This window comes from Protopterus annectens, chromosome 3.part0, assembly GCF_019279795.1.
Source record: "Protopterus annectens isolate FY-2018-M chromosome 3.part0, PAN1.0, whole genome shotgun sequence".
In the NCBI taxonomy this organism is placed as follows: domain Eukaryota; kingdom Metazoa; phylum Chordata; order Ceratodontiformes; family Protopteridae; genus Protopterus; species Protopterus annectens.
In genome coordinates, this window is record NC_056731.1 from 1,610,974,396 (window position 1) to 1,610,997,573 (window position 23,178).

At 39.6% G+C, this 23,178-nt stretch overlaps 1 protein-coding gene across 1 annotated transcript in view; it reads right to left on the reverse strand.

Moving 5' to 3' along the window:
* Window positions 1-23,178, reverse strand: part of VPS13B (vacuolar protein sorting 13 homolog B) — a 5,424,989-nt gene that overhangs the window by 1,719,654 nt on the left and 3,682,157 nt on the right. The window contains exon 34 of the mRNA XM_044065647.1: window positions 13,130-13,829. Within this exon, the coding sequence (XP_043921582.1) occupies window positions 13,130-13,829 (700 nt within the window). The remainder of the gene's footprint in view (window positions 1-13,129; window positions 13,830-23,178) is intronic.

A 23,178-nucleotide genomic window follows, 5' to 3' on the forward strand; every position in this document is an offset into this window, starting at 1 on the left:
TAATTCATATTCAAAAATAGATAGGGTGTTTATTTCTAATAACCTACTGATTCCCTATTAAATTCAAAGGTGATTTCATGTCCTCTTTCAGACCATAACTCCATAACATTTGATTTTATAATAAATTCCACATTTAATGTTCTAATTAAAAGGATACCCGCATATATAACTAAACTAAAATACTTCACTAATTTTATCTCTATAGAAGTACAACATTTTATTGAACTTAGTAACATACAGAGATCTTCTGAAATATATATCTGGGATGGTCTAAAAGCTTATCTATATGGTAAAATTATTGATTGGTAAAAAAAGAAAAGAATCTCAGGGATAAAGAACTCCACGATATACAATCAAAGCTAAACAGTTTAAGACTTGATGTTTCAATAAATTTAGATAAGAAAGCTAAAATAAGTGAAATAAACACTTTGAACAATATGTACTTAGAAATATTAAATCATAAAACTATGATTAATTTGGAGAAATATAAACTTGTAAATTTTACTATAAATCCTAAATCGATGAATATTCTAGCAAACAAAACTAAAAGGTTAAATAAGTTAATTCAAATTAATGAAATATATTCCCCAACAAAAAGAAAAATGGTTTCTGGTTTATCTAATATATTAAAAGAGTTTAGAGAATTTTTCTTAAAAATAAATCAATCCAATACTATAATTAATGATACAAGAGATATTCAATCATTTATCAATAATAACAAACAATAGATTATCAGGTGCACAAATAAATCTAATAGATAAACAAATATCGTTTAAAGATATACAAGATCAAATTACTAAACTTAAGCAAAATAAAGCTGTAGGTAATGATAGTATAATTTCTGAAATCTACAAAATTTTACCTACCAAAGCTTTAACTTTGTTACACACAGTATTCACTATAGTAAAAACATTACACCCCTTCTTGGAAATATACTTTTATTTCTCCTATAATAAAGCCTGACAAAACCCTTACAAAATGTTCTTCATATAGCCCTATTTTGTTGTTAAATATAGACTATAAAATATTTATGTCTATTTATGCTGACAGACTTAAATGTTTTTTACCTTCCCTGGTAGACATGGACCAAACAGGCTTTATAATCAATAGAAAGTACAGTTTTGTACCTACCATAAATGTAGATGTCCGACAGGTATGCATCTGCACTCATCACATATGGGTTGTCCTGTCTCAGGCAGCCCTTCGGTCGGCCGGATTCCAAAGTCTGGGTCCGGCGTCGGCTGATGTCGCCCTTTCCCCGACGTCACAGCGCCTGGGGTATAAAAGCATCAGCCGACACCATCTTCCTCAGTTTTTCTTGCCCCAGATGCCAGGTGCCCTCTAGGAAGGCTAAATTTGGAAAATGCAATAAAAAATCCAAACATTTGCAAAAATATATATATGTAAAAACAAATACACCATAATAGATCCCCCCAGCTAGCTAATAGAGAGGTAAGCACCCTAGGAATACCACAGAGGGGAAGGAGGGAGGGTAAACCTGACTGCAGATGCATAACTATCGGACATCTACATTTATGGTAGGTACAAAACTGTACTATGTCCTTCAAGGATGCATCTGCAGTCATCACATATGGGTAGAATACCATAGTCAATCTGGGGGTGGAGGTACTAGGAAAAGGATGGTGTAGCTAAGATACCCTGCAGGACAGCCGTAGCAAAGCCTGCTCTGGATCTGGAATATAAAGGTAAATTGTAATGCTTGGCAAATGTATGCATGGAGCTCCATGTGGCAGCTTCTAAAATGTCTTTTGTAGCCACCCCTCTTAAGAAGGCTGTGGAGGTGGCTGTGGCTCTCGTAGAATGAGGTCTAATGTTAGCTGGTACAGTCTTTCCATGAAATGAGTAACAAAAGCGGATGCAATTTCCTATCCATTTTGAAGTCTGTTTGGAAATTGCTTTTCCTTGAGTACCAGCAGCATATGCTACCAGCAGCTGGTCAGTTTTCCTGAAACCTTTAGTTCTGTCCAAGTAGTAGCGCAACTGTCTGTGAATGTCCAGGGTGTGCAGCAGTTTCTCCCCTTTGTTTTGTGGATTTGGGAAGAAGGTAGGCAAGTGAATGGCTTGATTCAATGAAACCCTGGATACCACCTTTGGCATAAAAGTAGGATTAGTTCTTAATGAAACTCTGTCCTGGTGAAAAATAATAAATGGCTGAACTGCCATCAGGGCCTGCAATTCCGAAACCCTTCTTGCTGAGGTTATTGCCAGAAGGAAAGCAGTCTTCCATGAAAGGTACTGTAGATCTGCAGATGCTGCTGGTTCAAATGGAGGCAGTGTTAGTTTTTCCAACACGTAGTTAAGGTCCCAAGCAGGTAGAGGTGGTTTCCTAGGAGGTTTGATGTTTTTAATTCCTCTTAGAAACTGTCTTAGGAGAGGATGAGAAAAGACAGGTGGATCAGTATTGTACTCTGCTGAAGCATGAATCTTAATAGAAGATTAAGACAGCCCATTGTGGAACATTTCTGCCAAATATTCCAGGATATGTGCCATGTTCATCATTGTCGCATCTAGGCCCTTTGTGGTGTTCCAGATGAGAAATCTTTTCCATTTTGCTGAATATGCCTTCCTTGTGGAAGGGCGGCGAGCTTCCATAATAATATTCTTCACTCTCTGGGATATGTTATCCTGAGGAGGAGTCAAGGTATTCTCCACGCTGTTAGTTGCAATGTTTTCAGGTTGGAATGTAGAGTTTTGCATCTGTGCTGTGTCAGTAGAAGTGGCCATAGAGGTAGGGGCCATGGTTTCATACGTGACATGCTCCTTAGCAGTGGGTACCAGTGCTGTCTTGGCCAGTCCGGAGCTATCAGAATCACTTTTGGCTGCTCTGCCCTGATCTTCAGTACCACCTTGGTCATTAATGGAATAGGAGGAAATGCATACACTGTCAGATTTCTCCAGCTGAAAGAGAGGGCGTCCACTTTCCACACTTGTGGGTGGTATGTGCTTGAGCAGAATTTCTTCAGTTGATGATTGTGGGGGGATGCAAATAGATCTATGTTCGGGCTCCCCCAAGATTGTGTTATCTGTTGAAAAATGTCTAGGTGCAGTATCCATTCGTGTGCATCCATGATATTTCTGCTTAAGCTGTCCGCCAGTGTATTGTCCTTCCCTGGCACAGACTGAGCTTGTAGCTGTATATTGAGTTTTCAAGGAAAGATCCCATAGATTCATTGCCAGTCTGCAAAGAGGGTAAGAATGGGTACCTCCTTGCTTGTTTATGTACCACATAACTGTGGTGTTGTCTGTCCTTATTAGTAGATGGCCTTGATGCAGAAAGAGTTTGAAGGCCTCGATTGCATGTATCACTGCTAGCATTTCTTTTTGATTTATGTGCATGCGTAGCTCCTTTCATGACCACTGTCCTTGGATACCTCTGCCCTCCATGTGTGCTCCCCAACCTAGGTCTGAAGCGTCTGTTGTAATAGTATGGGAGGTTTTAGGCTTTGTGAAGGGCAACCCTCTGTTGGACTGGCTGGCCTGAGCCCACCACAGAAATTCCTTGTGAAGGCATGGAATGAGTGGGATTAACGTTTCCAAACTGTGACTGTGCTGAGTCCATAAACTTCTTAGGTACCACTGTAGCTTTCTCATATGTAGCCTTGCTTGTGGAATCAAAAGAATACAGGATGCCATGTAACCCAGGGCCTGCAGGATTTTCCTTGCAGTCAGCTGGGTTTGTCTTGTCAGATTCTTGAAGTAATCCGGTAGTTGACTTTGTTTTTCTTCTGTGAGATAAGCCATTTGGGTGGTTGTATCTAGATCCGCACCCAGAAAGGTTATTCTTTGGGATGGAACAAGTCTTGATTTGTGCATGTTGACTGTATATCCCAAGGCCTGTAGAAGATTGATGGCATAATTTAAGTCCTTTATCAAAGTTTGTTGGTTGTCCGCTTGTATAAGGCAGTCATCCAGATATGGGTAGATTTGAATCCCCTGGAGTCTGCAGTGTGCTATTACTGATGCCAGGCATTTCATGAATACTCTGGGCGCAGTAGATAAGGCAAAGGGCAATGCTGAGAATTGATAATGCTCTGACCCTGCAAGAAATCTGAGGTATCTTCTGCAACTTTGTCTGATAGGGACATGCAGGTATGCCTCCTTGAGGTCTAGAGTAACCAGCCAAGACCCCTTGCCCAGCATGGGAAGGAGTTGCTGTAGAGTCAGCATTTTGAATTTTGGCACAATGAGATAAGTATTCATTGCGGACAAGTCGAGAATTGGTCTCCATTGATGCTCTTTTCTTGGAACAAGGAATAGCCTGGAGTAAAATCCTTGGCCTTGTTCTGAAATAGGAACTTATTCTATGGCTTTCATTTGTAGTAAGTTTGAGATTTGTTTCAAAGCCTCTGCCCTTTGATTTGGTGGCAGACCTGGCATGCCTTTTCTTTTTGACAATGTGTGGAAATGGAACCTGTATCCGTTGTCTATTATTTGGAGTGTCCATTTGTCTCTTGTAATGTTGTGCCAGTTTCTGGAGAATAAAGACATCTTTCCGCCCAAAGGTGCTTCTAATTGAGCCCTGGTTAGCGGAGTCAAAGCAAAGTAATTGAGTTTGTCCTTGTGCAGCAGTTGCAGGTCCTGAACTGCCTGTCTGGATTGGAGGTTGCCATTGACGGCATCTGTAGGAGCCCCTAGCTTGCCCTCTACCTCTGGCACGCCTGTTCCTGCCCCTTGGAAATCTTTCTGTGTCCGGAAAGGACCAATTCTTGGAAGGCCAGTTTCTGCTGAATCTAGGCGGTTGGACTTGAAGAAAATCCTTAACTGTTTGTACAGATTTTGCCTTTCCTCAAATTTCTTTAGGACGTCTTGAGCAGTGGAACCAAATAACTTTTGCTTTTCCAGTGGAGCATCCAAAAGCTTAGCTTTAACATGTTCTGGCAGAGATTGTTCCTTCAGCCAAGCATGCCTGCTTATGACAACACCTGTCATTGCTGACCTACATGAAGCTTCCAATGCATCATAACCACACTGCAAGAAGTGGTTGCTAACCTGCTGGGAGTTATGTACCAGATCCTGAAGGGATTTACGGTCAAGGGGTTCAGAAGAAGACAATTTCTTATGCATTTCTTCTAACAAATACTCTTGATACTGTATCATGTGAAATTGACAATTTAATGCCCTCATAGCAAGAGTGGCAGAAGTATACACTTTTTTACCCCATCTCTCTAATGCCCTGGACTCCTCTGCAGAGGGGAGTGGGTTCTTAGTAGTAACAGCTGCAACCCCTTTAGGGCCCTGTGAAATAGTTTCAGGGTCAGCAGAGTGGGCCTTGTAAAGAAAATTATGTGTGTCCGGGACTCTGTAATACCTATCGGGCTTAACAGGGGCCGGAGGCAGAGTGTCAGGGGTCATACTAGAGTCAGAGTATACATCATCAATCACATTTAAAACAGGAGGAATAGCCAAAGGTCTATGCTGAGGTAAATGAAGAAAAGTTCTTAGTCTTTTCCTGGAATCAAAATATTCCTGGCCCTGCCATTTGAAATGCTCTCTCATAGTGTGAAGGGTCTCCCCAAAGGAAAGCTCTTCAGGAGGGGAGGCCGAGGGAATAGATTCCTCTGCATCCGAATCCTCGAGGCGAATAAGCCTCCTCCTGGTAGTCTGAGTGACCCGAGCCAACAGAGGCCTCCTCTGAGGAAAGGGGATCAGGAGGATCCATCCTGGGCCTTTTGTCTAGAGGGGGTTGGGAGCCCCTGTCTGGATGAGGCTGAGAGCCCCTAATTAAGGAGATAAGGTCCTCTGCTAAAGTTAGAATCTGTGAACTAGAAGAAGGTCCCTGAGGAATAACTCTGGGAGGCATGGCTTTAGAGTGTTTTGCAGCTTTAGCCCTGGTGAAGGCCTTAATAGAGATGGATGCAGGAGGCCTGGCTGCACCACGTGCTGGTGTAGCTTTGTCTAAAGGTATGGTGTCGGAAGATTCCAATACACCAGTTTCAGAAGGCAATTCTGTAACCGACTCGGTAGGAGCCTCTGGGGCCGAGGCTGTCGGTTTTAATATTTCAGGGTTCGGAAGTTCCAAGGACTCGGTATCAGCCGAGACCGAGACACTCGCGGTAGGCCTAGCCACGGTTTCAGCCGAAACCGCGGCCCACGTGTGTCGGTCCTTGTCTTTCCGTTTCTTAATTAGATGTGATTTCGGAGTTTCCGACGGCATTTTGTAAGCAAAACTATCCCCAAAAAACTCTTCTGCGAACTCCGATCTACGTCTAAGAGTGCGTCGGTTGAAGGAAGCGCAGGCAGAGCAGGCTGAGACGTCATGGTCTGGGCCTAAGCAGGGAAGACAATAAGAGTGGAAATCCTTATGAGGTATTTGTTTCCCACAAGTTAAACAATTATTAACTTTTTCTGACATCGGCTGAGGCAAGAAAGAGTCCCCAACGGGGTACTTAGCTTTTGAAGTCTTCGGATAGCGAATTTACAGGAGCTGGCCGACCGGCACTTGCGAACTGCTTCTGCTTCGGGCACCACACGCCAAGAAAGACTGAGGAAGATGGTGTCGGTTGACGCTTTTATACCCCAGGCGCTGTGACGTCGGGGAAAGGGCGACATCAGCCGACGCCGGACCCAGACTTTGGAATCCGGCCGACCGAAGGGCTGCCTGAGGCAGGACAACCCATATGTGATGACTGCAGATGCATCCTTGAAGGACATCTTCATATTATAACATCAAAAGAACAATAACTTTAATTGAATCAGTGAAAATCTTAAGAAATAATTTAAATCAAATCAGTTTAGATATAAACTGTGCTTTCGACTCAGTTAATTGGAATTATCTTTTCATTTTATTGAAGGAGTTGAATTTTTCTAATAGTTTTATTAATCTTATCACTCAATTATATAATGGAAGTCAAGCTTATATAAAAATTGGTACAAATGTATCCCAGAACATACCTATTGTAAAAGGAACCAGGCAAGGTTGCCCTTTATCTCCTCTTTTATTCACATTAGTTATGGAACCTTGGGCAAATTTAATAAGAGATAATAGCAATATACAAGGTTATAGACTAAACTCCAATGAAACAACAAAAATTCAGATGTTTGCTGATGATGAATTAATTACTCTTGGTGGTACTAAATCCTGCTTTAAATGAATTGTTCAAAACATGGATATGTTTCAAAATAAATCTGGTCTTACTTTTAATAACAGTAAAACCCAAATTCTTTTAATTGGTTCAAAAAGTTATAATGTACAAGATGAATATAAAAAATATATACGCCAATCCCAACAAATAACATATTTACGTATAACTATAACCACTAATATTAAAGATAGTTTACAAATAAATTATAGTAAAAGTATATCAACAATAGAGAGTTTAATAAGTACATGGAACAAAATTCTATTCACAATAGAAGAGAAACTTTCCATTAGAAAGATGATATTGCTTCCTAAAATTTTGTACATAATACAATCTATATCTATTCCCCCTACAAACTCTTTAATTAAAAAATTGAACACACTGATTTAAAAAAAATTATGGCATCCAATAAAACCTAGAATTGCATTATCTTATCATATGTATTGTTGGGAAAATGAAGGCATATCATTACCAAATTTAAAAATGTACTCAATCTCATCAGTAATTAAGACAATTGTCTATATTGTAGATGGAGAATACTTAGAACAATGAAAGATTATAATTAATCTCAGAATACTAAAAATAAAGTTAAATACTCATCTATCAAAACTAGTAAATAATTCATTTATATGGAGTTTAAAGGACTGCTTTTTTTTCAAATATTCCACTCAGACATTTAAATCTTCTTATGTAGTTTTAATTCTAAAGGCCTTTAACAACTACATATTTGGGTTTAGAATGTTTGAGAATTGGTTGTTTCTCATCTTTTCTATTGCCTATACACAAGGGATATTATTATCTACACATTATTTTAAAATGTCACTATTCAAACAAAAACATTGAATATTTTGGCATCAAATGATAAATAAAAATTAGGTAAAATCTATTAATACTCTTATAGAAGAATATAATTTTGATACTCTACCTTGGTTACAATTGCACATATTTAGAAAATATATTCTAGATAAACTAGATTTAATTACCTCAAGTGCTAAGAATTCAATACTCAAACTTATTCAATACTTGATTTTATCTACCTAGCATAATTTCTTAGTTAAAAATAGTATATCATAAATTTATAGAGCAATTAAACAAGATCTAGATCTATACTCAGATAGCTACTGGAATTCATCTTCTGTAATCAATAACTGTAATCCTTCAGAGAAAGACAAATTTAATTTTCTTCAGTTGGCCAGCAAAACGACTACTTCTCTTAAATGGAAAATCTTCACATGGAGATTCTTACATAAATCCTTTCTCACTCCACAAAAAATGAGTAAGATAACTAAAAAATATATTGTTTGCTGGAGATTTAGCACAGAAAAAAATGCTGATTGGAATCATATATTCTATGATTGTCTATTATTAAAGAAATGTTGGGAAGAAGGTAATATGTTTTTACAGGCAATATTTACAGATCATTTTTTACTCACCAAATAACATATTATTCAACAAACCAGTTCCAGACTGTATAAAGAAAAGCAAATATTCATTGCTCTGGTCTATATTGTCCATTGCCAGGAAAATAATTACAAAAAAACTGGAAGTCTTCATCTATTCCTTCACTTAAAGAATTTAAAGGTCTTCTCTTGAAAATATCTAACTTAGAAATGTTGACTATTAAATCCAAATCTACGAGAAATACAAATTTATATTATCAATGGAAAGACATACATGAGCTATTAGTTAAATAACTAGATTAACGATTAATGCAGTAATATTTCCTTTCTTCTTTTTTTATCTTCTATACCTTTTCCTTTATATTTTTTCTACAAAAATAATAATATAACTGATTTTATTTGATATATAGTGAACATCATTGTACACAGTTCTATGTTATTATAATTATATTAATGTTTTCCATTTTAAAATATTGTACTCAAAAATGTTTTTGTTCAATCTTTTTCAAAATATTTGTTCATTACAATAATGTTTTCAATAAAGATGTTTAAAAAAAAACAATGAGATCCCTTTGATGCTTTGTAAGCTCTCTGTGAACCATGGCTTTTGCAGTAGCAGGCAACTGAGTAAATGTCAGGAAATCCTACTAACCCAGCTGAATTTATTTGGGGTTAATCAGAGTCTCATTAATTGAAGGCAGGTGTGTACCCAAGAAGACAAAGCTGTAATTAAATCAAAAGGTGCTTCAAAAAAGTATTAGTTTAAGGGTGTGCACACTTATGCAACCAGCTTACTGTAGGTTTTTTATTTTTCATATTTTTCCCCTAACAGATGTGTTTTTCAGCTGAGCTGTACAAGTTATAAGTCACATTAGAGGTGGGAAAAGTTTTGAAATTATTTATTGTGGTTTCAGTTTTTATATCACAAAAACCTGGCATTTTAACAGGGGTTTGTACACTTAGGTTCAGAGGTAGGTACTAGGCTATCGGCCCAAGGGCCTAAGTAAGTCTAGCCAACAATGTTCCCTGGCTTACGCCACCCAAGAAAATTATTTTCCTATGCCCCTATCAAGCAGAGCCACATAAGTGATCCCCGGGGTGTATTTCCTATTTCCCATCCACTCATCAAGATTTCTCTTGAAGAGTGCTAATGAGGAACTTTGCTTGACATAGATGGGTAGCTTGTTCCAGAGTATGGGAAGTCTCTTGGACAAGAATCTATTCCTCCCGCATGTCCTGTTTATTATGGTGACAAGGTTTAGGTCCCTAGAGTGTGTAGCTCACAGGGATTGGGATTTCTTTAGGTGTAGCATGTCCAACAGCTCTGGATTTGACATAGCTTTATATGTTAGGCAGAGATCACCTCGGAGTAGGCGATATGCTATGGAGTAAAGCTGGAGTTTTTTGAGGCGGTCAGTGTAGGGCATCTGTTTAAGGCCAGTAATTCTCTTTGTGAGGTACTTCTGTGGCCTTTCCAGCTGCTGCAGATGTCTTTTGAGCTACATTCCAAAAGGGTCATTGTACTCTATAATGGGTCTGAGTGTCGAGTAGAGGGGAACATTGACCTCTTTTTTCCTGGATGAGAACCCTTTTGTGATGAGGTGTGCCACGTAGAAGGATTTCCTGACTACTGTGGCAATGTTATTATCAAAGGAGAGACTACTGTCCACATGGGTCCCCAGGTCTCATCACACATTCAACATTAGGTAGACTACCATCTATGTGATAGTTCATCGGTACTGAGTTTTTACCAAAGGGGATGACACTGCACTTTTTGGCATTGAGCTTTAGGCCATGGCTCTGATACCAGGCATCTGTCTCAGTAAGGCCCTTCTGTAGGATGTCCACATCATCTGGGGACTCGACTATGGCTCCTAGTTTGCAGTCATCTGTAAACTTCGTTAGCCTGTACATCAGAGAAGTAGATACCAAACAGGAGAGATCCCAGGAATGAACCCTGTGGTACTCCACTTGTCACTGGTTGGAATTCAGATTTGGAGTCTGCAACTTTTACAGTGTGGGTTCTGTCAGTGAGTCAGTTGGCAACCCATCTTGTGATGTAGGAATTTATACCTAGTTTAGTGAGTTTAGCTATAATTCCAGAATGGGGGGATGGTGTTGAAAGCCTTGGAAAGGTCAAGATAGGCTGTGTGAACCACCTTATCCTCGTCTACGGCTTTGGTGACTGCTTCAAAGAAGTCGATCAGGTTCAGGAGGCATGATCTCCCTTTCACAAACCCGAACTAGGTGGGGTCCAGAGTTTGGAGGTTACCAATGTCGCTGTCTATGAGCTCCATGATGATATATTCCATGGCCTTACAGACCAGGCTCGTCAGGCTAATAGGGCGATAGCTCTCGGGATCAGTGGTGGCTCCCCTCTTGTGGAGTGGGATAACTGTTGCTGTGAGCCATTCAGTAGGCTCAAAGCCTGACGTGAGGCTATGATTGAACATGGTGCTTAGGTGGGGAGCCAGTTCGTTCTGAAGTTTGTGTAAAACACAGCCTGTGATGTTGTCCGGTCCCATGGATGCTGTGTTTTTGGCTTTAGAGAATGCAGCTTTTACCTGTATAGATATGGGTCCTTTAGGGGGTGAGAGGGGGGTAAAGTCAGCAATGAACCTATCTGCCAGAATGTTGACAAATATCAGTTGGTTCTGCAATTTTCGTGCTGTTGTGCTGTAACTCAGAGCAGATCTGGGTGTTACTATTGAGATTCTTGATATAGCTATAGAAAGCTTTGTGGCTGTCCTTAGAATCAGTGGCAATTTTGTTTTTGTAGCTAGCTTTGATCTTATAAAGGATCTCAGCTTCTTACTGAGGCTGACCAGGGAGCTCCTCCACTCATGGGATTTTACTTTCTTTTGCAACAGTTTCTTCCTTCTGTTGTAGAGTTTATGGCAGGGGGCCACCAGATTAGCTTCCTTTTTTTAGAGGATAGCTTCTTGGTTCTGTTTGGTATAGCAAGATCCATGCATTCATGTAAGTGCTTATAGAGTGCATTTGTGTAGGATTCAGCGGTCGTAACTGTATTGTCCATCTGCATGGATGTCATGAAGTTCGCCACCTCTGTCTTAAGAAGCATAAAGTTGGCTTTGGAGAAATTTTATAATGTGGTTTCTTTAATGGGGGGGTGGGGGCGGGATGTGGCTCTCTCGGGTGATTAGCTTATGGTCGGATCTGACCAACGAGGAGTTGACTTCAGGTGTGGAACACCGGTCACTCATGTTGGTAATGACTAGGTCTAGGATACTGTTGCCCCCGGTGCGGGTGTGGATAAGTTGATCCAGTTCATTGGAATTTATGAATTCCAGAAAGCGTTGAGTGAAGGAGTTGGAACATAAGTAGTTTTCCCAGTTAATGGTGGGGTAGTTGAAATTGGCCAGTATTAGGGTGTTTGGTTGAACCCTAACATTTTCCAGTATATCAAGAAATGAGGAGTGGGAATCCTGGGGCATGGTGGGGGATCTGTAGCAAGTTACAATTTGGATTGCAGTTCTGCCCAGAGTTAGTTGCACTTGGATAACCTCGGATGCATTATGCTGAGTAACTAGCCTGGAGGTGTGGATATCCTTAATGAATATGGACACACCTCCGCCTTTGGTGTTCCGGTCCAGGTTAGGTGGCCGAAAGGTGTGATATGGATTATAGCCTGGTAATGCAGGGGTGCTCTCTAGAACCTTGAACCAGGTCTATGTCACTGCACAGATGTTGATGTTCTCCATTTTAAGGAGTGCCTCGAGGGAGTGCATTTTGAGATTTAGACTTCTAGCACTTTTTGTATCCACTGTACATATAAGTATTACATAAATGTTTGTGTGTGTGTGTGTGTGTGTGTGTGTGTGTGTGTGTTTATGAATACACTTACTTTTCCAAAGTATCAACATACACTGAAGATGGTAAAATAAACTGGGTGGCCTAATGGTTAAGGTGTCTGCCTTACAAACACAAGGTGCAGGGTTTGAGTCTCACAAGGGATAACTGACTAGGCTTACAATGGCTCGCAAGGGCAGTTAGCTTAGTACTAACCTATGAATGCACTATGAACCTATGAACTCAGGAAAAGCTCCAGTTTTAAAAAGTACTAATTAAAACCTCAAAAAGGGTAAAAAAATATATAAAATAAAATCTACCAAAGAACAAATAGTACTTGTGCCTTACAATAAGGTACATACTAAGATCAAAACAAGTAGGGAAAAACAGGAAGTGTAATTCTACATAATAAAAGAAGGAATTTAAAGAAGGATCAGTAAGCTGCAGGCAATATCATAGCAGGTCTAAGCCCTGAAGGGTTCTTCTCACATCAAGGATATCTGTACACCAAATGAAGTACTGTCAATGTTAATGGTACGGAAGACCACAGCAATCATAATGTTTCATTTCTTTTTTTAAGATACCTAAACTGCAGAGCCCAAGTGCACTCTGCAAAAATGTGTACATGGGTCCTATAAATTATTAAGAGATTCAATTTCTACATATTTTATACTGCAAGTATAAAATGTATGTCATTTGCAAAACAGCAAAATATGGTTATTATCTAGTAATGCCACTAAACAGTGAATATATGCAAGGGATAGCAAAATGTTTAAATATCAAACCAACAAAAAAGTTATAAAAAATGACCTTTCCTACCTGTACAATTATAATCTGTTGCTACCCCCTTAAGTACAGCATCAAATACTGAAAGTTCCACCTTTTGCTTTCTATGATGGCAACTCAAAAGCACAGATGGTTGTGATATAATCAGGTACACAAAAGGCTCCAGCTGCACTTCACCAATACCTCTGCGTCCAGGCTGACGAACAACAGTAACACCAAGGGCTTGTCGAGCTGAAGATCTAACAGGAGTATGAAGGCTTTCTAAAGAAAGGTGACTATTTCTCCTCCCAGTGACCAAAGAGGCACTGCTACTGGTAAGATCTTCAGCCGTTAGTACTGAAATGCCCAGTACATCAAATTTAGCACCACTGTCACTGTCTGACATCATTTCAGGAATATTTAAAGCACTCCTGCCAGTTTTATTACTATCTTTTTGGTCCTGTAAAGTTCTGCAGCTGGATACAGCAGTAGTAGAATATGTCATCAATGATACTCGACTTGCAGTAATGAATATATCAAAAGGAATGAAATTCAAGTTTTTCACAATAGAAGACTGCTGTGAAGGTTGAGCAATACGATGACGATGGGTACCACTCTGCTGCTCGATTTGAACTATTCTTATCCTTGCACTGTCACTGCCAATGCCACTGTCCTGTGCGCCACTATGGCGTGAAGAGCTATCGACTGTGCCTCGCTCAGAGCTATCAGTTTTCCATTGTTCCTGCTTATACACCTGCAGAAAGAAAAAACATGGCAAATATGAGTAGAATTTTTTTTTAACCAGCAATATGATGTCCTGGCATAATAACAATCATCCACATTACAATAACAATCACTAACGCACACATTTCTGTGACATTAGTTGCAGAAATAAATTGATAAATGTGCTACATATATGTAAGAATAAAGAGCAATTTTGACAAACAAGACTGAATATGTTGTTGTAAGGTATACTAAAAGAGGTACTACATGGGAAGCAAGTGTGTTAGAACTAAAATAAAAACTCACCCCTATCTGCATTGGTAAAATTTTTAAATCATCTAAAGCATACACTTGGGGGGATTTTCTTTCAGATAACCAGATGTAGGCTTTCTCAACCTCTCTGTGAGGGGCATGGTTTACAAGGGAATCTGCTGGTCAGGTAATATCAGAAATACTGAAGGCCAATCTTTCAAAATTAGCTGTCCAAACAGAACAATGACAAAAAAATGGATGTTCCTTGTATAAGGTCTGGTGACACTAGAGTCTGTTATATTAGATGGAGGGGGGTTACAAGGGGACATCTTAGTTATGGTGTGTTTATGTAGGGCTATGCCCCCCCCCCAAAAAAAATTAAATTCTTAACACCCACATTTTGTCAATGTTCCATTCCATCTTAGTCATATAAATCAATGACTGACTCATACTTCACTCCTGTAATGTTTGCTACAGTCTACCTACAGAAGCATAACCTACAAAGTGCTCAGCTTCTCCATTTCTGTTCCCCTCTTTTTACACAACACTGTACTTAAAAATGATTTCACAATCAAATTATCACAATGATCAGTTGCTAAAAACCAAGCATTTAGAACGAGTAAAACCCATATCTGTTAAAAATGCTTTAAGACTATGTTATTGTAAATGGTACAGCTGCAGTACCCAGATAAATATGTTACTGGCTGGAACAGATCTGTGGATCAGTATCTGATTTAAAACGTGTAGTGCAAACTAAAGTCTGTCAGTACTTGTAAAATGGTCCTCTGTTTTATACTACCTCCTCCAATGTGGCTATGACAATCACTGCCTGCATCTTGAAGGGCTTCATTTGTGGTCAAAGTGTTTACATGTTGTTATCCTATGTTACAGGATAAAGGAATGTTGTCATTTCTTTGTGGAAACATTCAAGTAGATCATCACTTCACTCTTTCTGGACTTCCAAAAGGAATGTCATCAATCAGAAATCTAACCCCCTACCTTCAGGAACTGGTCCACTGTAGTGCAGTATGATGTCCATGTGTGTACAGGCATGCTGCTTTTTAACAGAAATAAATGCAATTGATGAATGTCTAGGAAGACAGACAACACACTCCTAGTCATGCAAGAACCTATCACTGTGTTATCTCCAGTGCAACACTCCAGCTTCCAGACACCTTGGGAAATGCCTATGTGAAGTGGAGTGGCATAATTTATCCCAATCCTAGTACAATTAAAAAGTCCCCTTTCCACAGCGTACTGCCACCAGACATTCTTATTTTCCTCCATCTAATGGCATTTGGGTGATGTTTAATTCCCAACAATAAAATGTTTTGTTCCCCACGGCCAAAACAGCATTCTTCGCTTACTCATCTAAACACCAAGAATACAACAGTAAGTGGTCAAAGCAAATCCCATGATTTATTTAGTCAATATTTAAGGGCTTCCATCCTCACACTTTGGACTTCATCAGAAATAACTTAACAATTACGTTGAATTAAATACCACCCTATCTAGGTCACATGACATCAGCAACCGTATTAAAAATGCACAAGATTAAAATACTCTTATGCCATATTAAAAAAAGAAAGAAAAGAACTGTTTTTTTATACTTCTTTATTAAATCAAAGTGATCATAATGAATTGAATTCAAAGCATAGTGAGAATATTGGTAATAATCAAACAGGTATTTTTCAATATTCTAAAAAGACATATGGCCTCAACAATAAAGGCACATACTGAAACAACCAGTATGATGTAGCTTTTATTACTACCTATATACTATACATAGTGAGTACATTAATAACATTTTACAAAAAAATTGGAAATTAATGTCAATTTAGATATGGAATAAATTAGGAGAAAACGTGATTACTACTTAAAAGAAGGGCAAGAGTTGTAAGTTGAGAACATAAGGGATACAAATAGCCATGATATCAACTATAAAATGACAAAATGTGGTAGTTGTAAGTGCAGCCACTATATACAAATAGGACAGTCTGTTAAGGCGTTATTAATTTCCTGCTTATTAAGATTAAAGCTTATCAAATGTACTAAGTAGAAAGCATAACTTAATATATTGTTTTTTACAGATGATTTGGAATGATGTTATGCAACCCAGCCACTGGGGATGCACAAGCCAGTGCATTTCTTTGTGCCGGTCCCAAGCCCGGATAAATGGGGAGCGTTGCGTCAGGAAGGGTATCTGCTGTAAAATTTTGCCAAATCATACATGCGGACAACAGTGCACATACACATACGGGATCGGTCAAGGCCCGGGTTAACAATGACTGCCACCAGTACTGCTGGCCAACAGGGTGCTGGCGGAAATTGGGCTACTGTTGGCCGAAGGAGGAGAAGAGAGGGAAGGCATGCCAAAAGGCAGGTAAAGGCTAGGACTGTAATAGTGAGGGTCAGAACTTTGAATGTTGGCAGTATGAGTGGTATAGGGAGAGAGCTAGCTGATATGATGGACAGAAGGAAGGTTGGTATATTGTGTGTGCAAGAGACCAAATGGAAGGGAAGCAAGGCTAGGTGTATCGGAGGTGAGTTCAAATTGTTTTACCATGATGTGGATGGGAGGAGAAATGGCGTAGGGTTATTCTGAAGGAACAGTATGCTAAGAGTGTTTTGGAGGTGAAAAGAGTGTCAGATAGAGTGATGTTTATGAAGCTGAAAATTGATGGCGTAATGATGAATGTTGTTATTGCATGTGCTCCACAAGTTGGGTGTGCGATGGATGAGAAAGAAATATTTTGGAGTGAGTTGGATGAAGTGGTGATGACTGTACCCAAGGGTGAGAGAGTGGGGATTGGAGCAAATTTCAATGGGCATGTTGGTGAAGGGAACAGAGGGGATGAGGAAGTGATGGGTAGGTATGGTGTTAAGCAAAGGAATGCAGAAGGTCAGATGGTAGTGGATTTTGTGAACAGGATGGACATGGCTGTGGTGAATACGTATTTTAACAAGAGGGAGGAGCATAGGGTGACACACAAGAGTGGAGGAAGATGCACACAGGTGGATTATATCTTATGTAGAAGGCCCAGTCTGAAGGAGACTGGAGACTGTGGAAAGTGTAGTTAGGCAGCATAGGATGGGGGTTTGTAGGATGACACTGGTGATCAAGAAGAGGAGGAGGAGTGTGAGGACAGCACCAAGGATCAAATGGTGGAAATTGAAAAAGGGTAATTGTGAGGTGGAGTTCAGGGAAGATTTAAGACAGGCACTAGTTACCAAATAGATGGGTAACTAAAACAGAGCTAGTGTGCTTGGTGTGACATCTGGAAAGAGGAAGGAGGACAAGGAGACCTGCTGGTGGAATGAGGAAGTACAGGAGAGTATACAGAGAAAGAGGTTGTCAGAGAGATGAAGAAAGTAGACAGGAGTATAAGGAGATGAGGTCCATGGCAAAGAGAGAGGATAAGGCATATGAAGAATTGTATGAAAGGTTGGACACTAAGGAGGGAGAAACGGACCTGTATAGATTGGCTAGACAGAGGGACTCAGCTATTAAAGATGTGCAGCAGATAAGGGTAATAAAGGATAATGGGGGAAACGTACTCACAAGTGAGAAGAGTGTGTTGAGCAGATGGAAAGAGTACTTTGAGGGGCTGATGAATGAAGAGAATTAGAGGGCGAGAAGGTTGGATGATGTGCGGATAGTGAATCATGAAGTGCAGTGGATTAGCAAGGAGGAAGTAAAGATAGCTATGAAAAAGATGAAGAATGGAAAGGCTGTTGGTCCAGATGACATACCTGTGGAAGCATGGAGCTGTTTAGGTGAAATGGCAGTGGAGTTTTTAACTAGACTGTTTAATGAAATCTTGGAAAATGATAGGATGCCTGAGGAATGGAGAAAAAGTGTTTTGGTACCGATTTTTAAGAATAAGGGTGATGTGCGGAGCTGTAGTAACTACAGAGGGATTAAACTGATCAGTCACAGCATGAACTTATGGGAAAGAGTAGTGGAAGCTAGGTTAAGAAGGAAGGTGATGATTAGTGATCAGCAGTATGGCTTCATGCCAGGAAAGAGCACTACAGATGCGATGTTGAGAGTGTTGATGGAAAAATACAGAGAAGGTCAGAAGGAGTTGCATTGTGTCTTTGTGGACTTAGAGAAAGCATATGACAGGGTGCCTAGAAAGGAGTTGTGGTACTGTATGAGGAAGTTGGCAGTGTCAGAGAAGTATGTAAGAGTGTTACAGGATATGTACGAGGGTAGCGTGACAGCAGAGAGGTCTGCAGTGGGAGTGACCGATGGGTTTAAGGTGGAGGTGGGATTACATCAAGGATCAGCTCTGAGCCCTTTCTTATTTGTAATGGTGATGGACAGGTTGACAGACAAGATCAGACAGGAGTCCACGTGGACTATGATGTTTGCAGATGACATTGTGATCTGTAGTGAGAGTAGGGAACAGGTGGAGGAGACCCTGGAGAGGTGGAGATATGCTCTAGAGAGAAGAGGAATGAAGGTCAGCAGGAAGAAGACAGAATATATGTGTGTGAGTGACATGGAGGATAGAGGAATGATGAGGATGCAGGGAGTAGAGGTGGCGAATGTGGATAAGTTTAAATACTTGGGATCAACAGTTCAGAGTAATGGTGAGTGTGGAAGAGAGGTGAAGAGAGTACAGGCAGGATGGAGTGGGTGGAGAAGAGTGTCAGGAGTGATTTGTGACAGATGAGTGTCAGCAAGAGTGAAAGGGAAGGTCTACAAGAGGGTAGTGAGACCAGCAATTTTATATGGGATGGAGACAGTGGCATTGACAAAAAGGCACTAGTCAGAGCTGGACGTGGCAGAGTTAAAGATGTTAAGATTTGCACTGGGTGTGACGAGGGTGGACAGGATTAGGAATAAGTATATTAGAGGGTCAGCCCAGGTTGGAAGGTTTGGAGACAAAGTCAGATAGGCAAGATTACGTTTGTTTGGACATGTGCTGAGGAGGGATGCAGAGTATATTGGGAAAAAGATGTTAAGGATGAAGCTGCCAGGTAACAGGAAAAGAGGAAGGCCTAAGATACGGTTTATGGATATGATGAGAGAGGACATGCAGGTGGTTGGTGTGACAGAGCAAGATGCAGAGGACAGGAAGAAATGTAAACAGATGATCCACTGTGGTGACCCTTAACGGGAGCAGCCGAAAGAAGAAGAAGAAGATTTGGAATGATGTTATGAGTGTATTGCTATCACTGTGTTTATAATATGGCATAAGTGTATTTTAATCTCTTTTTTCCCAAACACCTTTACTGAACTCTCACTTGTGACACAGGCAAATTTACATTCATATAAAAGTAATTACAATATACTTAACATAACAAACATTTTACTTCACATATTTTAGTATTTGTTTACTGGGAAAGTCTGACTTGGAATGAAGCCAATTTTCAGTGGAGGCCCAGGGAGAAATGCTCTGGATGCATGTGTTTGTCACATGGGAGGAAACCAGAGCACCCGGAGGAAACTCACACGAATGCATGAAGGACATGCAGACTCCACACAGATGGCACACCAGCAGAGAATTGAAACAGAGAATCTCTTGCTGTGAGGTGACAAAGTAACTGCTACACCACTGCGCTGTCCAAATATTGCTACATACCATATAACATATATTGCTATACATCATATAATCTAAGCAACATTGCATACATTATTCAATTCCTGCCTTTTTCTAAACAAGAAACAACTTAATTACACCATCACTTACTACACAGGTGATCGTACATTTATACAAATGAAAACAAACCACACCAACACAATCATAGTTGCAAGCATTTTACATCACAAACCATACTGACACACTCCCAGCTGCAAACATTATACATCACATATAAGCTACTCAATCTTTCTCAGTCAAACATTACATATCTCATTTAAGTCCTGCTGCCTTTTAAACCTCATTCCTCCCTTGTATGTATTGTTCCCACAATTCCCATTTTTTCTATGTAGTTTGCCCCTACTCTTTTCTAAAGGTCTGAATTCCAGTTCTTTTATCTCGGTTACTATATTCACTTCTACTAGTATATTTGGTTGAGATTTTGATTTCCATTTTCTAGTAATTGCTTTTTTTGGCAGCCACCATTATTAGACAAAGCAAGGTCTTACCATGCCTAGACAATTCTGATTCTGTATCATAGCTCAGCAAAATCATCTCCCTCATCAGACCAATCTGCCTACCCACTATCTCTGGCAGTGCATGCTGCAGGGAACACCTGAAGTCTGCCAATTCACCACACTCCCAGAAAATATGTTCCCAATTACCTTTCTTCCCAGTCAAACCTCCAGCATTTCTTGTCTGACTGAGGAAAAATTCTCTGGAGTCTACTAAGTGCATTTTAATCGTGTGCATTTTTAATATGTTTACTGATGTCATGTGACCTACATAGGTTGTATTTAATTCCATATAATTGTTATTAAGTTATTTCTGATGAAGTCCAGAGTGTGAGGACAAAAGTGCTTAAATACTGACTAAATAAATCATGGGATTTGCTGTGACCACTTGCTGTTGTATTTTTGGTTTTTGGACGAGTTTTTAAGTTTTTTGTGTTGGGATTCTTCTACCCCCCCCCCCCCCGCCATTCCATAGTAAAAAAAATAATATTTTAGGAATACTTTGACTGCTTACTATTCCAGTGCCAATATCAGTAATCACCGCAGCACCAGGTATGCCCTAATTCTATAAAGTCCAACTCCTGCACAAATGTATACCACTCCATTTATCCTCTGAACACCTGTATTATTTATATTTTATATGGATGCTAAGGGTTGAGCAGAAACCATCAGTATCCATATCTATCATCAGCATAGTGCTGGAAAGACAGCAACCCCTAACAATTCTAAAACAATCATTGTGAAATAAATAGAGTTTTTTTTTCTGTTAAAACATCCAACATTGCTTGTTATCCTCTAACTTGACCCATCTACAATGTATTTGCCTGTCAGTGTTTTCTATCCCATAATCAATACATCATTACCATCTAGTACTTCAAAACTGTCATCTTAAACCACAGATCACAGCTCAAAAGCAAACTGATAATAAGCATTGTAATGCAATATGTTTTCACAGATTTAAGTGGCATTCAGCTTAACTTAATAAATGAAAATAAATTAAAAGTCAAATAAATTAGGACAGAATTTTCTTCTTCATTGAGGGAACTTCCACATAATGAACTACAGCAGCCTCATTCTATAATGTTCTGGGGGTGATTATGACTTTTTGTTTTTATTTATTTATTTTTGTAAGAAATCACAAATTGAGAAATGTGCTTAAAATGGAAGTACACAAGATGATGACATTTTGATCAAATTGTGCTATTTCAGATGTCTTCTTAAGAAATCCAGAGTGTATTTCTTACCTACGAAGGTGCAATAACTCTACAATATCATAATATTTGTGCAGGGAGTGAAGACTCTTTTTGGGGGTCTATATCAGAACACAGAAAGTTCACATTTTCGAATGTTCTTACATCGACCCCCTAATCAGCGAACACTGACAACATCGAACATGCAGAACAGCAAATTTTTCCTAGGGAGAAAATTTGCTGTTCCAAAACACATACACACAACACAAGCACATCAAACAAACAGCAATCCACACACATACACCCAAAATCTTACAGCTAATCCTACACTAAACTGTAGAAACACAACTCACTATCCACTTACCTTAACCCAAACCCTAAGGTCCTTCACTATCGCACACTCATCTCACCTGCGCCCTAACCCTAACTCACCTAACCCACGCCCAATCGCACACTTACCTGAACCCAACCTGTAACTTTCCCACCACAGTGCTGAAACTAGCGGAATGACAGAAACAGACAACCAAATTCTTTCACTAGGAAAAAATTAGGTTATCTGTCGTTTCGCTATTTTCAGCGTTTGCTGAATAGGGGCCGATGTAAGAACATTCGAAAGTATGAACTTTCGATGTTCTGATATAGACCCTCTTTTTGGCATAGTCAGGGGTACAGTCCTCAATGAAAACCAGTGGCATTTGCTTTATCTTCCCAACGCAGCTTAAAACTAGGACTTTTGATCAGATGGTGCACGTCTTAAGGTTAGACGACTCTTCCTAAATAAAAGTTTAAAACAAAACTGATCAAAGCATATTAATATAAAAAGGATAAGACAGCACTGAATCATAAAACATTCATTGTCCAATGCGACTTTAACTTATTCAGGGTGATGAGTACCTGGAACCTACCCAGGAAAGCAAAATGTGCAAGGCAGTGAATGAATCCTGAAGGAGATGCTAGTGCTTCACAGGATACATATAGACATAAAAATGCATTCATTCAACCACCACAAATACGTCTAATGGCATGTCTTTGGGATAAAGAATGAAGCCATAGTAACCACATAATGCAGAATGCAAATGGAAGTGTCACAGTCCAGGAAATGAAATGAAAAACCAAGAGTAGTGAGATAGTCCCATGCCAAGCCAAAGGTTATTACAGCAGACAACGTTATGTACTCTCAGGACACGGGCACTGCAATTTGCCTACCCAGTACTAATGTTACATACAAAGCAAAACGCATGTTTAAACTAAATATCAGACAGATCTTAAAAATAAAAGAGCAGCAAGGTACAATAAATGGGAAGAAATACATGAAATAATGTGTGGAGGGAGGTAAGTGGGTTTCTAAGAAAAATTCAGTGAAGGCATACAGTAGTTCTGAGCATGAAGGCAACTGTGAGTACTTAGTTTACTTAAACAAGCATAGTCTTGTCAGTGGAACTGTGCTTCCTTGCCACTGAAGAGAAATACAAAGTGGGCATGGGGTATCTTAGGGGAAGCAAAAGCGGAGTTACATGAAGCAGTACTCAATGTCAAAAGTGACAGATCTTGCATTATTTCTGCAGCAGAGGGCATACAACAAGAAAGTGTCAGACGATTTTGTAAATGATAGTTAAGAAACAAATAAACATAGCTTAAAGAACTGCCAGAATAAGTGTAGCACATCAGCAGGGGGACAAAGTCATAACTGCTGAAAAACAGCATACTCTCTTATTAAAGAGGAAAATTTGTGCATGTTTTTGTCAGAGGACAGTACAATTAAACAACTGCTGTTGCCAATATTCTAGATCCTAATGAAGTTAGAGAAGGCACCATTTAACATTGGACATTTC